This window comes from Selaginella moellendorffii, unplaced genomic scaffold (assembly GCF_000143415.4).
Source record: "Selaginella moellendorffii unplaced genomic scaffold, v1.0 SELMOscaffold_41, whole genome shotgun sequence".
Taxonomy (NCBI): domain Eukaryota; kingdom Viridiplantae; phylum Streptophyta; class Lycopodiopsida; order Selaginellales; family Selaginellaceae; genus Selaginella; species Selaginella moellendorffii.
Genome location: NW_003314302.1, coordinates 1166487 through 1179418, shown reverse-complemented (window position 1 = coordinate 1179418; position 12932 = coordinate 1166487). Strand labels below are relative to the sequence as shown.

Below are 12932 nucleotides of genomic sequence, written 5' to 3'. Positions count from 1 at the left end.
ATAAAAAGTGTTTCCTGACAACGAAAGAAGAAAAAATCGTCGATTCAAAGGCTTACTTTCATCGTTCTAAGTTGGCGGCGGTGGAAAGATCTAATCTAAAACACCGCACTGCGCCAAGCAATTCTTCTGGTAGCTCGCTCTCACTTTCGGCCTGTGATCCAGGAAGAAAAAAGGAAAAAGAGAATTTATCGACCATCACTATCATGCTCCTAAGGAAATTGGTGGCTTACCCTCAACGAGAATCCCATATCTACAACCAACGCGGATATGTACCCAAAAACGATGCTCATCACTCCACGGACTATTCCCGACGATCCCATATTCACATCCACCTGTGTAACAGCACCCAACACTCTTGTAAACTATGAAGCAAGCAAACCAAATGAAAGCTTGTTTTATTACCTCGATGTAGTTTTTGCCTTTGTGATAGCTGCAGTCCAGGATCTGGCCGAGTACCACGGCTCTCGATCCCACGGCTTGCCTCACAATCCAAGAGCCCTGGGTTCATGAAAAAAAAAAATGAAGGCTTCGAAGTCTAGATTGAACAAACGAACTTTGTGTTACCTCGGGAACTGAGGGCAGCAGAAGAAGGCGTTGATTCCGGAAGTTGTCATCTTTGTGTATAAACTGATGCAGCAGCGACCCTTCCAGTATCTTCGTACGTGTTGCGAAGTAGAAAACCAGGCTGTAGTAGTGACCAGAGTGAGGAACCTGCGAAGGTAAAGACGCTGGTTATGCATTTTGGGCATCGAAAACTAATTACCTGCAAGTTGAACGTAAAGAAAAAGGCGTCCTTGCTCTGTTTCTGAAGTAAAATACGGACGAGAAAAATGAGGCGTGTCCAACAGAGAAAATAAACTGTCTCTACCTCTGAAATGCCCCGTAAACAGGAGACATTGTCTAGTTTGTCCTTGCTTTTGTACCAGTCTGCCGCAACAAGCTTAAAAATCGGTTCTTCCGCTGCAACCTGGTGAAAGGAGTTGAGAGAATCGAAACGCACCAAACGAATGATTACCAGCAAACCATCTCTCAGGTATCTTTTTCCTCGAAGTTTGAACAAGCTGCTGTCGGGCTCGGACACTGAATTGCGGCCAACTCCGCGGGACAGCGTTCCCGAGAAAGAGCACCACTTTTGCAAACCATCGCTGTGGCCATTGTATGCTGCAACATACACATAAGGTCCAAAAGCAACTCGGAGAAGATTTAACAAATGCATACCTTTGGCATTTCGAAGCCTTTCGTCTGATACATCGCTATGACTCTGAAAAGACACACGCAGAAGAATATATCGAATCAAGTACGTTTGCTTTTCCATACCTCTGTGTCTGAAAATTGGTCCGCGCGTGCATCAAAAAAATCCTCCATATCCGACGACCCGAGGAATGGTGTGGAAGCAATACGTTGAGGAATATTGCTGGCAGCGACTGGTTCTTCCGTTACAACGATTGAATTTTCTCGGGGCCTTGGCATCATATTGGACTGTGTTGAATTCATTCGGTGCGCAGCAAAGTAGTCTCTTACACCTGCAATGGCACTAAGAGATAGGAATCACTCGTGTCACAATATATAAGCTACCCGCAATAACGCTCAAGAGATTGTCTCTAAGGTGGATACCATAACTGGAAGTTATGCAGCCAGGCCAGCCACCAGCGTCTATTTCAAACACGCTCTCCACCATACACTTTGAAGGCGTCAATGGGGTGATCATATAGCCTCCACCTTCATTCATCCGACATCAGAGCCATTAAGTAGAATCCTTCGTTGATAATAGTTTTGTCTTACTATGTATTGTGGCACGAACATGTCCAGGCTCAGTTGCCTTCCTATCCACTGACCTGTAAAAGATAGCTGTAGAAAAACCTTAGTTCTCTACATGGCTCTCAACATGTATAGCTTACTGTATGCTCCATTGTCCTCACGCTTCCAGTAGCGCGAAATGCAAAAGTCTCTCGGGCTCAAATACCTGTAAGAAAGAATCTTAGTAATCACGGCGACATTCCGAGTTCATACTTGCCGCCAATCTTGCGTCAAGCAAACATGAAGAACATCGGAATGGTCGTCTATAACTTCCACAATCGACGCTGTTTCAACGGTGTGATCCCATCTACAGAAAAAAACAACAACAAACGTTAGCTTATCCAGACATTTTAAGCGTGATACTCACTGGAATCGCTCGGGTCCATAGTTCATGATCTCATCAAAAATAAGGTCCGCTTGGCCTTTCACAACTCCGACAGCCTTCATCACAGAGACCTGTAAGGTACAAAATCCTAGTCAATGGAGACAAAAACCATGACGAGAACAGAGCTCACCTTGGACCCCCTACACATCTCCTTAAAGAACCTCAGGCCTGAAGCAAACTACGGTCAAAGCAGGCAAATTTAAAGACGAGCAGTCACCATTCTCACAGCGAACAAGTCTCCATTTCGGCGGATCTGGAAAAGCTTCTGGAGTTCCGGGCTCCACCACAGGTGCCACTGCCAGCATACTGTCATAACTCAGCAAAAAGAAAAAGATTCCTAGTATGACAAACCCTTTCCAATTGTCCTGAGACGCTTCATGCTCCAGGATCCTTGCCTCGTCCTGGAAACGAGCACAAAAATTTACTCGGAGATACTTTCTTCCCTACACGACATGCTCACATACTGAAGCTTTCAGTGGAAGGCCATGAGTCCAAACAAGATAGAGCTGGCTGTAAAACAAGAAGAAACAAATCAACCAATCAGTCTAGTCACTGGAAAGAAGAAAAAGTTCCCACCTTTCCCACTGCAAGCAAAAACGCTGTGATCCACGCCTCGGCACTCGCTGATCCAAGCTCATAAAAAATCACCACCAAAAGAGAAAATCGAGGAACTTACAGGAACTTCTTTCGAGTAATCACACACACTGTAGAGACGAATCGTGTAAAGAACCTGCCAAAACAGGACGATCACTCTTGCAAAGCTCTAGATTTTTTATTTCCTCGAAGCGATCGAGACAAAACCTTGCCGTCCACCAATTGCCGCCCGGTATATCACCTACAGTTCATCCACATTGATCAAATCGAGGTTCGCCACATACCAGATCGTCCTTGTGACGCAGCTCCGCGAATCGCTGGCCTAAAATGTGAGCACGCAGTGGATTCCACCGGCCTTGCTCGCACCGAAGCTGTCACTCCTGGCGCCCGCCCGCATCATCCATCCAACAGCTCTCTCAAGAACCCTAAATCTTCTATACAAACATTTCTTTACTTTCCTTTTTCCCCTTGATTGCCACGTTACAGCAAATAGAAAAATACTTTTTTGATTCTTCTGATCTGACTGTGCATGCATGGATGTGAATCTGGAGGAATCATGGGGATGACTCTTGAAATAGTTTTGAGATCATGTTACATGACATCAGAAACTCTTTTGCCATCCACTCCAAAAAGCTGAGCACTAGGCTTTTTATTTTGCCTCCTTTTGCTTTTTATTTGTGATTCTTCTAGGATGTGTTCTGACTGAGGTTGTATAGAATGTGCCTCCAATTGCTCCATCCATGTGACATCCAGCAAGCAGCCTCAACAAGTTCTCCAATACAAAATCAATACAACACTCAACTGGCAGACACCCAACCACCACAAAACAATTCAATCCACTCCAACCTCCAAAAAGAGAGGAATTCATCCTATCAAAATCCAGTGGTGTGTGGATGGAATATCCCACATTCAAGGATTAGGGCTCAGTGTGAACCAACCAACTGGGCACATGGTAAAATGTCAGGCCTTGATGCGAGCACATGCACGCACGTTGCGTTTTCTGACTTTTGGCCTTGATCGTAAGCTCGGAGGGACGGCTCAGATGTGCCCTCAATAAATGCGAATCGTTGGTTCGTTGGTTTAAGTCAATTTCTTTGACTCTCTTGAAGATTAAAGGGCTGATTAGCACAAGTTTACTTACGAGGTTTTCTCGAGACAGTGGTTGTGGACAACATAGTTACGGTATTCAACCACGCTGTACGATTTCCCATGCGTACGTACAGTAATAGAAAATTCTTGCTTGAGTCTCTGTGAAGCACATGATCATCACCTCCCAAACCTGGAGCTATGATAAATGGGAGTTTGCTTTAACCTTTTCTTTGGTTTTCTAAACCATGTGGTCGCTTTCACACGCATTAATACTGGCTTCTCCACTATAAAAGCCGCTAAAACGCCCCCAACGCAAGAGAAGAGCTTAGTAGCGAAGAAGAAGAAGAAGAGGAAGAGGAAGAAGAAGTTCCTCCTGTCGCGTTGAGGAGAAGCTCTTTCTTCCTTGCTTGTTGGTAATCGATCCAAAGTTCCGGCATTTCTTCCTTTCATGGCGTCCTCCAAAGCCACATTTGCGCTGCTGGTCCTGGCAATGCTGCTCGTCTCACAGGTACGCAATTCCTCCCCTCTCTCTTCTCCCCCCGTGCCAGATCTAAATCTGCTTTGTCGATCTTCTTCTCCACGCAGGTTCAAGCTTCTTCTCTAGTGACCGGTTCCAAAGCAGTCGATGTAAGTTCCCCTGCCCGAATCGAAAGTCTCGTCGGTTTCTAACCCCGCTGTGTCTTGGATCTCTTGTTCTTCCCAGGTCCAGAAGAACAAAGGAGGCCGAATCCAACCGCAAAGTAAGCATCACCTTCCGACTCTGTTCCATCACACAGCCCTGTTTCTCCTCCTGACGATCCTCTGTTTCTGGTGTTCTTTCCGCTCAGGTTGCACGAATCTCTGTAACTACCGCTGCTCTCAAACTCAGTACCACAAGCCTTGCATCAAGTACTGTAACCTTTGCTGCCAGAAATGCCTCTGCGTTCCCCCCGGCTTCTACGGCAACAAGCAAGTCTGCCCCTGCTACAACAACATGAAGAATGCCCGCGGCGGTCCAAAGTGCCCGTGAAGAGTGTATCGATCGCCCGGCACTCGACGAGATCTTACTTAGCTTCTTGCAGACAGACTTGTATTGGCATGAAAAAATCTGCCCATCTGTTTCAGAAGACTCTCGCCAAGTTGTAAGAGAATGAATACTATAGCTTTCTCCTCGCTCATCTTTTCCGCGATCGAACGGCGGCGGGCGAGACACGTGAGCTGACACGAGCGCGGCTTTTCGTTGGTGCCGAAAAGCTTTCCTCGACAACCAACTTGACTGTTCCTGAATCTGAATTTGTTGACTGGATTAGCAATAACTCAGAGGAAAGTTCGCAAACATAGATTCTATACCTAAACCATCTCTCCTTGTGACCGTCCAGTTGCAAATCAGTGAGCCCATATGTAGAAACAAGTTTAATAAACTAACTAAAAAGTAGTAGTAGTCCAAAGCTTCCCACCCTCCCCCATGTTGAAGCTTTTCAAATGTTGATCACTAATGGGGCTAGTGAAGTTGAGAAAAAAGTTAAAAGATAAGCCTGCAGATTTAGGGTTGGATTAGGACGCAGTGGCCTGGCCGCCCTGGGCTATTAAAGAACAGAGCCAAGCGCCCGCGAGGCCGCTTGATTGTCTTCTGGTTCTGGACTTATACTCTGGCTGGTGTGCTGGTGGGACGGTTGCACACCGGAACTAGGTTTGTGGAAAATTAATTGGCGTGGAGTTTTGTTCAATCAACACATTTAACTCAAGATATAGTTTTGTTTGCTGTCTTAAGAGCCCAAAAAAAGTATAAAAACCCCCCTTTGTAATATATTATATCAGGAACACTGCACACTTACTTGAACAAAACTGTTCGAAATTAATTAGGAAATATGAGGCTAATGGGAAAGATGGCATTTTTTTCACATGCTCATGGAGTTTGGTGATGATTTGGGGGTTTGAATAGTATAAAGCACTTGGGTTTAGGACCAAATTGCTCTTGGCCTACCTTTTCAAGAGTGTCTTATCAAATATAATACAGGGTTACCAATGAGAGATGAAGGTGGTAAGGCAAAGTTTCTTTTGTCTCTCTTTAATGAGGAACGTGGAAAGTCACTAGCATAGCATGTGTGAGTAGGACACACGAAAAACTGCCTCCAAATTCATCATAAAAGAGAAATAGTGTGCCTTGCCACTACTCCTTAGTAACTTTGTATTCTATAAATAATAAATTGCTACGTGTTGCATGTAGCAATGCTTGGTTTGTTTAATGGTAATTTTATTATTACTTATTAATCTAATTGATTAAATAAAATTTATAATTATAAGCATGTTTGTAATTTATAAAAACAAAATTAATCTTATTGCATAGATGATAGAATAAAAAATAATATACTAGAAAGGGTTTAGGAAAGTTTATAAATTATAAATACCAGATTAATCTAAATGAATACCAACCGTTAGATGGTAGACTATTCTAGAATATCCAAGCATATTCTAGATATATTCACTACCATCTCAGTCCCCCTATAGGTTTGCTTAAGCAAACCAAAAAACTATTTTAGTGGATTCTTAAACCTCCTCAGTGGACAATGTGTGCATTGAGTTTCAGTATATCTAAAATTTGTTGAATAGACAATGCCTAGTATTTTTTGAAATTATTATTCTAGTTTTTCTGAATCCAAGATTTTCATATACATATAACAATTAAATGTCTATGTCAATCAGGGATATTAACTATTATTAGTTTAAAATGTTAATTTAATAATATCTGTATCTAGGGTCCAGAGTTTAAATATTTCGCATTAATACTGGCAGATTAAGCGGCACAAATGCAGAAGAGCCAAAAAGAAAGACGTTCTCTTTTATCTTCTTAATTCCATGGCGTCCTTCAAAGTTACGTTTGTGCTGCTGCAGGTAAGGAATTCCGTCTTCTCTAGTCGCTGGTTCCAAAAGTAGTCGAAGTTCCCCGAATTAAATCTCTTCGATTTCTAACCCGTGCTCATCAACTTCCGACTCTGTTCCGTCACACTGCTTTGTTTCTCCTCCTGATGATCCTCTGTTTCTGGTGTTCTTTCCGCTCAGGTTGCACGAATCTCTGTAACTACCGCTGCTCCCAAACTCAGGACCACAAGCCTTGCATCAAGTACTGTAACCTTTGCTGCCAGAAATGCCTCTGCGTTCCCCCCGGCTTCTACGGCAACAAGCAAGTCTGCCCCTGCTACAACAACATGAAGAATGCCCGCGGCGGTCCAAAGTGCCCGTGAAGGGTGTATCGATCGCCCGGCACTCGACGAGATCTTACTTAGCTTCTTGCAGACAGACTTGTATTGGCATGAAAAAATCTGCCCATCTGTTTCAAAAGGCTTTAGATTAATTGTAAGAGAATGAATGGATTCAAGTATACCATACTCTCTTTCGCTTTACCTCCTCGCGTTTTCGCGACCAAACGGTGATGGGCGAGACACACAAGGGTCACTTCTCGTTGGTGCCGAAACGCTTTCCTCGAAAAACAGCTTGACTGTTCCTGAAATTTGTTGACCGACATTAGCTCGCTAAACAGCAGTCAGTCAGAGGAAAACAAAACTAGGTACCTTTCAGGAAAGCGGCTCTCACATGATACCAATAAAGAAACCGAAAGCGACATGGTCCTGCGTTCTTGTTCCTGCTCGAGACATTATAAACCATCTGGCGACGATGTGAGCGAATCAAACAAACAAACCGAAAGCGAACAGCACTTAACTCGCGAACGCATCGAGAGCGGCCTCTTTCTGCCGTGCCGACAGTCAGTGTCCAATGCGCTCGTATATCATGCCTGTAAGCTCTGAGAACATTTAACACCAAGTAGTTAGGCCGATACAAGCAGCGGTTGGGCAACAGTTATGGCGAGTAACTTCCCGATCGAAAATGTATTTCATACAAGGCAGTGAGGAAACGAAAGCATTGCACACTACACGGCACAGAGTATATGGCGTGATTCACTTCTCTCTGGAAAACAAAAGAAAAGAACAAAGTGAGTCACTCAACATGAAACTTGACTTTACCTTTGATCACTTGGACATCATCATCTTTACAAAGTCCTCGTAGTTGATCTGCCCATCGCCATCCACGTTTGCCTCGCGGATCATCTCGTCAACTTCGTCGTCGGTGAGCTTCTCCCCGAGATTCGTCATGACGTGCCGGAGCTCCGCCGCGGAGATGAAGCCGTTTTGCTCCTTGTCAAACACGCGAAACGCCTCCTTGAGCTCCTCCTCCGAGTCGGTGTCTTTCATCTTCCTGGCCATGAGGTTTAGAAACTCGGGGAAATCCACGGTGCCGCTGCCGTCCGCGTCGATCTCGTTGATCATGTCTTGGAGCTCCGCCTCGGTGGGATTTTGTCCCAGCGATCGCATCACAGTTCCCAGCTCTTTGGTCGTAATGCATCCTGTTCAAAGCCACAAAAGAATGTGAAGTTCTACCCAAGAGAAGAGCTAAGATCACCTCACTCGAAAGAACAAGAATCTAAGAAACTCTTTAAACTAGATTCAAGAAGAATGCCAATTGTCAGTGCCAAGAACATCGAGCAAGAAATCTAGACACCCTAAACCGATACTTCCATGAGAAATGCCAGGCACAGAGAAAGGAATGGGCAGGAAGAGAATGCTGGATCAACATTTCGAGCAATGCATCCACAAACCGCAAAGAAACTGCGCAAGAATCAAAGATTTTACCGTCGCCGTCCTTGTCGAAGAGGCTGAATGCCTCCTTGAACTCAGAAATCTGCTCCTCCGTGAGCTCCTCCACCATGCTTCCTCGCTGGATCGATCGGTGGATTCAAAAGAGAAATCTCCCTCGCCGCGATGCCCTCTCAGCTCGAAATCGCGGATGAAATAGCCCTAGCCGTACACGCCTTGTGGCACCGTGTACGGCAGCCAGGTAGTTGAGCTGACTGACGGCGCGAGACGTCCGTTATCGAATCTAACGGCCCCGCCGACAAATTGCCGTACACGGAAACGCGGGAAAAAAGATCCTCACGTACACATATACGACCTTCCCCAAAATGCGCCTTTCCCGAAAAAGACCTGCCCCAAAAGAGACCGTGATTGCATGGTCCCGCATGCCACGTCATGCACCCATCCATACGGCCTTGGACAATTTTTTTTTCTCCTTGTCCCTTTCGGAAATATGCTCCACTCACTCAAAAAAATCACTGAAACCAGCAACATCTTTCTTCTAGGTGTATCAATCAATCCTACAACCAATGAATGATAGAGCAAGTTTTTCCAAACTTGTCCATGTAAGATAGTGACTCTTCATAAGAATAATAATATGAATAACAATAAGTTGTACAAGCACTGAGGTATGAAACGTAATAATTTTCCTCTTGATCTCCAAGCATAAAAATGTTTTGCCTATATGACACAAGGAATGTGCTATCACTTTGTTTTTGCTGGTTGCTGGCCAGACCACTTCAATGCACTCACCATTCGATCCATTTGATCGAAAACATCAGCTGAACCGAAAACTCTCTCGATCTCAATTTGCGGTAAAAAACTCTCTGGAGTGACCGATCCACAAATCCCGGGCCGGAAGAGAACTTGTTTACTCTACATCATACTTAAGCTTTCTTGTAAAAGTAGAATCCACTTGTAATGGATGTTGGTCATTGTGGCTGGTTATTTTAGTCACGGGGTTCAACCGGTGCTGATCATGATCAATGGCTGCTGTCTGATGACGCTTGAATCAGCGACGAACGCCGCCCGCCCAGGTTCGGCTCATACAGCCTGCACTCACACATACAGTGATATACTTTGGAGACGAGACATTTCAAGGACTTAAACAAACGACTCGTATTACCCAAGCTGTAATGAGGTCTGAAGGTTTTGGTCGCTCAAGCTGCTCTGCTGCTGCTGCTGCTGCTGCTTCTGGATATGAATCTGCATTTGCTGCGAAATTGCCTGCTGCTGAGCCTGCTTCTGCTGCTGCTGCTGCTGCTGCTTGTGTTGTTGCTGTGATCTGCTCGAAGACAAGGACAAGGACGCATTTCCGAAGCTTGGAGGTTCCCTTGTCTCCAGTGGGTTGACGCTTCCCTGCGCATGGTCGGCAAGCTGCGAAAGAAGCAGGATTTTTCCTTGTGTGATTCAAAAAACAGAACAAAGTTGATGGGCATTGCATTACTCGTCGTCGCAGCATTTCGTTTTCCTTGTGCAGCTGGAGCTCCTGTTTTTCGTGCATGGGCGATTAGCGATTCAGCTTTGGTAAAAGTTTACCCGTCTGCGCAGGTCCTCGATTTCGTCGAGAAAAACTTGCTCCTGGTGCATGGAGAGTGCACACTATGCTCAACATGGATAGCAGAACGAAATCAGCTCCTCAGGAATCTAGATATTGAAAAACAGGAAGGAATCTATAAAAGGTTTCGACATTGACCTTTCGAGAACGTATTCTGTTGAGCCCAAGCTCCAGCTGCTGCTCCAGGCTTTGCAAATCCTTGAGAGCCAAGTGAGCGAGATCATCACCCAAGAGATGCCTGGCAAAAAACTTAAGAGAATCATTCAAAGTATATATATAGAGTGTATATGATCATACCTTTGAGTTTGTTGTGAGCGCTCCAGCTGCTGCTTCAACCTTATGACTTCGCGGCTGAAGTACTACAACATATGTTATATTGAGACTCTGATTAAATTTCCAATGAAATTCTTTGAGAATGCATGCGAGCCACAAGATGTTTGAGTGATCTTGTTTGCTATGAGAAGAAAGAAAAGAAAGGAGAAAAACTTACATCACTGTCGTGGTGCTGGCTTGCTATATTCCCGCCCTGGACGCTCTCAGGGTACTTTCCATACCTATCCAATATCTCCTTCATACTAATGACATCCACCATCCCACCAAGAAAAAAAAATTCGGCCAGCCATACAATCAACCAAAAAGAAAATGGGAAGAACAAGTCAGTCACAACTTTATAGACAAATCGTCTAGCTATAGCCAAGAAACCCAAAAAGGAAGTTCCTCTCGAAGTGTTACTGTTCCAAAAGATGAGCGAGAGAGAGAGAGAGAGAGAGAGAGAGAGAGATGGACAAAATAAAAACGCTGTGCTGTGCGAAGTTTACACGAGAGAACTAAAGGCAACACATCCCAGCTGGAGATTTGGAGGGTACCACAAAAAAGATCGTCACAGAACCACGCAAAGAACAGGGACTAGCAGTAGACTCGCAATAGTAGTACATGGCAAAAGGAAGAACAAGAAAGAAGCAAAACTTCCAAAACAATGGACACCATAGCCACCATGAGCAAAAGAGGAAGGGAAAAAGAAAAAACTGCCAAGCAAAGCAAAACCACTCACCTTGTACTGGCGTATTCGAAAAGTTTCCCTGTGCTGGAGAAGATGATGAGCGCAACTTGAGCGTCGCATAGAACTGAGAGCTCGTGTGCTTTCTTGAGTAGGCCCCCGCGGCGCTTGGAGAAAGTAACTTGGCGGCTGGTAGCGTTTTCGATTCGCTTAATCTCGATCTTTCCTCGCCCCACGGATGGCTGCTGCTGATGATCTGACCTCTTCTCCTGGGGAGATTTGGCGCTGGATGCCTGCTGATGGTGTTCTTGCTGCTGAGCCGCCGAGGAAGACGATGTCCCGAGGCTAAGTCCCTCGGACTCCATAGCTACCTGGTGCTAGTGATCTCCCTCTCTCTATTCCTGCTCGATTTGATCCGGAGCCTAATACCCATGAGCAAATTCAGCAGCCCATTGCTTCATCCAGATCATTGATAAAAATGATGGAGATCTGGATATGGGGTGTTTCTGCAAAGCAAAGCAAAGCTTAAGAGGATGATATCAAGGTAGATGGACAGAGAGGAGATAGAAGATCAAATCACTCTCTCGAATGCTCACTTCTTGTTCTAAACTAGGAGAACCTTTGTCTTGTGGGGAAATAGAAGGAAGTATAATCCATGGCTTGCTCCATTTCTCTCTCTCTCTCTCTCTCTCTCTCCTCCCCTCTCTCTCTAGAGGTTTTGTGCTTCCAGCAAATTTGGACTGCACACTCTCACAGACCGCTTTTGGAGTGGAAAAGGAGAGAAGGAAAAGGAGAAAAAAACTCCACACAAAATACACACATATAGCAGTAGTATGTGCAGCAGTAGCAGCAGCAGCAGATCAGGTCTTTGTTGGGACCCTGGCGTCTATCAGTGTCGAAATGCGTGCTTCACACAAGAAAAAAAATGCAGCCGGAGGGATCAAGGACTCCTGATGCTAAGTAGAGCATGATCAGGAGTTAAAAAAAAAAAAGTGAACCAAGAACAATCGAAATGGTAAAGGGGCAATTCGCTTGCTCTCAATTCTCCAAAAGCCGATGAAACTTAGCTTTCATTCTTGGCTGCTTTTTTCGTGCTGTTGGCTGCTGCTTGCTCCGGGCTGAGACTCTCTCCTCTCCTTGTCTTTTTTCTTCTTTTTTTTCTTTCTTCTGCTGCTTGCTGCTGGCTCCTGAAGCCCCTCTGACCAAGTGAGTAAATTCAATCACTTCACCAGAAAATAAAATAAACCTTTAAAAAAAGGGAGAAGAACATTGATATCCATATTTGGACATATCTCGCATTCCACAAAGAGAAACAAGGATGGAGCCAAATGCCAATCTTCTCCCTTCTCTGCTCTAAAAGAGGTGTGTGTGTGTGTGTGTGTGTATCTGAGAGAAAAACAACAACCTATATAGCTCTTCTTCACTGACTCGAACGTAGACTCCAGTTCACTGGAGAATGAATCAGGTCATAATTAGGCACTAACCACCCGTTAATTGGTCCCTAAAGTAGTGACTTTCTATTTTTATTAGAGAAGGCCATACACAAATAGCAATCTGCCTGTTTCCACAGATCCGCCCTTTGCACTTGATGCCGTCACGCGGCTCCACCTCGCTGTTGACACGTGTTTTTTAGTACATGCCTCGTGGCGTGGCACTTCATCCATCATCTTTTTTCGGCCAAGTGAATATTGGGATATCGTTTCATGGTTTTCAATTTTTGGTTGTCCCCACCCATAAATCATGGAGTGGCTTCTGTGGACACAGGAGAATCACGCCCAGGGGTTTTCGTTAAACATGCCCGGCTCCCTGTTTACAGGTGCTTTTGTTGTGTATTTACAATTTTTACAT

The 12932-nt window shown here is 44.8% G+C and overlaps 4 protein-coding genes across 22 annotated transcripts; 1 reads left to right on the top strand and 3 right to left on the bottom strand.

Annotated features, from left to right (window-relative positions):
- Positions 1-23: 23 nt before the first annotated feature.
- On the bottom strand, positions 24-3211 carry LOC9635138 (protein ENHANCED DISEASE RESISTANCE 2). Of its 11 annotated transcripts, none has more exons than XM_024684416.1 (21): positions 2984-3211; positions 2859-2912; positions 2759-2805; positions 2643-2692; positions 2534-2583; positions 2400-2477; positions 2313-2350; positions 2165-2253; positions 2015-2104; positions 1899-1963; positions 1783-1848; positions 1576-1719; positions 1318-1523; positions 1219-1261; positions 1016-1161; positions 869-967; positions 764-805; positions 565-711; positions 403-498; positions 231-332; positions 24-151 (listed from the first exon to the last, which is right to left on the bottom strand). In XM_024684416.1, coding segments are annotated over exons 4-21 (1596 nt in total). In that variant the 5' UTR covers positions 2645-2692; positions 2759-2805; positions 2859-2912; positions 2984-3211; the 3' UTR covers positions 24-58. The 11 variants fall into 11 exon arrangements, with proteins under 11 accessions (XP_024540184.1, XP_024540186.1, XP_024540183.1 ...); XM_024684418.1 differs by having other exon boundaries at positions 2759-2801; XM_024684415.1 differs by having other exon boundaries at positions 2859-2983; positions 3061-3211.
- A 972-nt stretch (positions 3212-4183) lies between these two features.
- On the top strand, positions 4184-5022 carry LOC9634503 (gibberellin-regulated protein 4). The gene is made up of 4 exons (XM_002979565.2): positions 4184-4373; positions 4451-4492; positions 4569-4605; positions 4693-5022. Exons 1-4 carry the CDS (start codon positions 4314-4316, stop codon positions 4872-4874), a joined length of 321 nt encoding a protein of 106 aa, XP_002979611.1. The 5' UTR covers positions 4184-4313; the 3' UTR covers positions 4875-5022.
- Positions 5023-7699: 2677 nt separating this feature from the next.
- On the bottom strand, positions 7700-8684 carry LOC9634502 (calmodulin). Its single transcript, XM_002979447.2, has 3 exons — positions 8530-8684; positions 7864-8243; positions 7700-7807 (listed from the first exon to the last, which is right to left on the bottom strand). The coding sequence occupies exons 1-2, from the start codon at positions 8603-8605 to the stop codon at positions 7870-7872; spliced, it is 450 nt and encodes a 149-aa protein (XP_002979493.1). The 5' UTR covers positions 8606-8684; the 3' UTR covers positions 7700-7807; positions 7864-7869.
- Positions 8685-9159: 475 nt separating this feature from the next.
- LOC9635137 (MADS-box transcription factor 23) lies at positions 9160-12449 on the bottom strand. 9 transcript variants are annotated; one of them, XM_024684505.1, is made up of 8 exons: positions 11139-12449; positions 10578-10662; positions 10385-10446; positions 10226-10325; positions 10069-10131; positions 9977-10018; positions 9656-9906; positions 9160-9607 (listed from the first exon to the last, which is right to left on the bottom strand). In XM_024684505.1, exons 1-8 carry the CDS (start codon positions 11447-11449, stop codon positions 9589-9591), a joined length of 933 nt encoding a protein of 310 aa, XP_024540273.1. In that variant the 5' UTR covers positions 11450-12449; the 3' UTR covers positions 9160-9588. The 9 variants fall into 9 exon arrangements, with proteins under 9 accessions (XP_024540273.1, XP_002979492.1, XP_024540272.1 ...); XM_002979446.2 differs by having other exon boundaries at positions 9160-9582; XM_024684504.1 differs by having other exon boundaries at positions 9160-9582; positions 10069-10110.
- Positions 12450-12932: the final 483 nt, after the last annotated feature.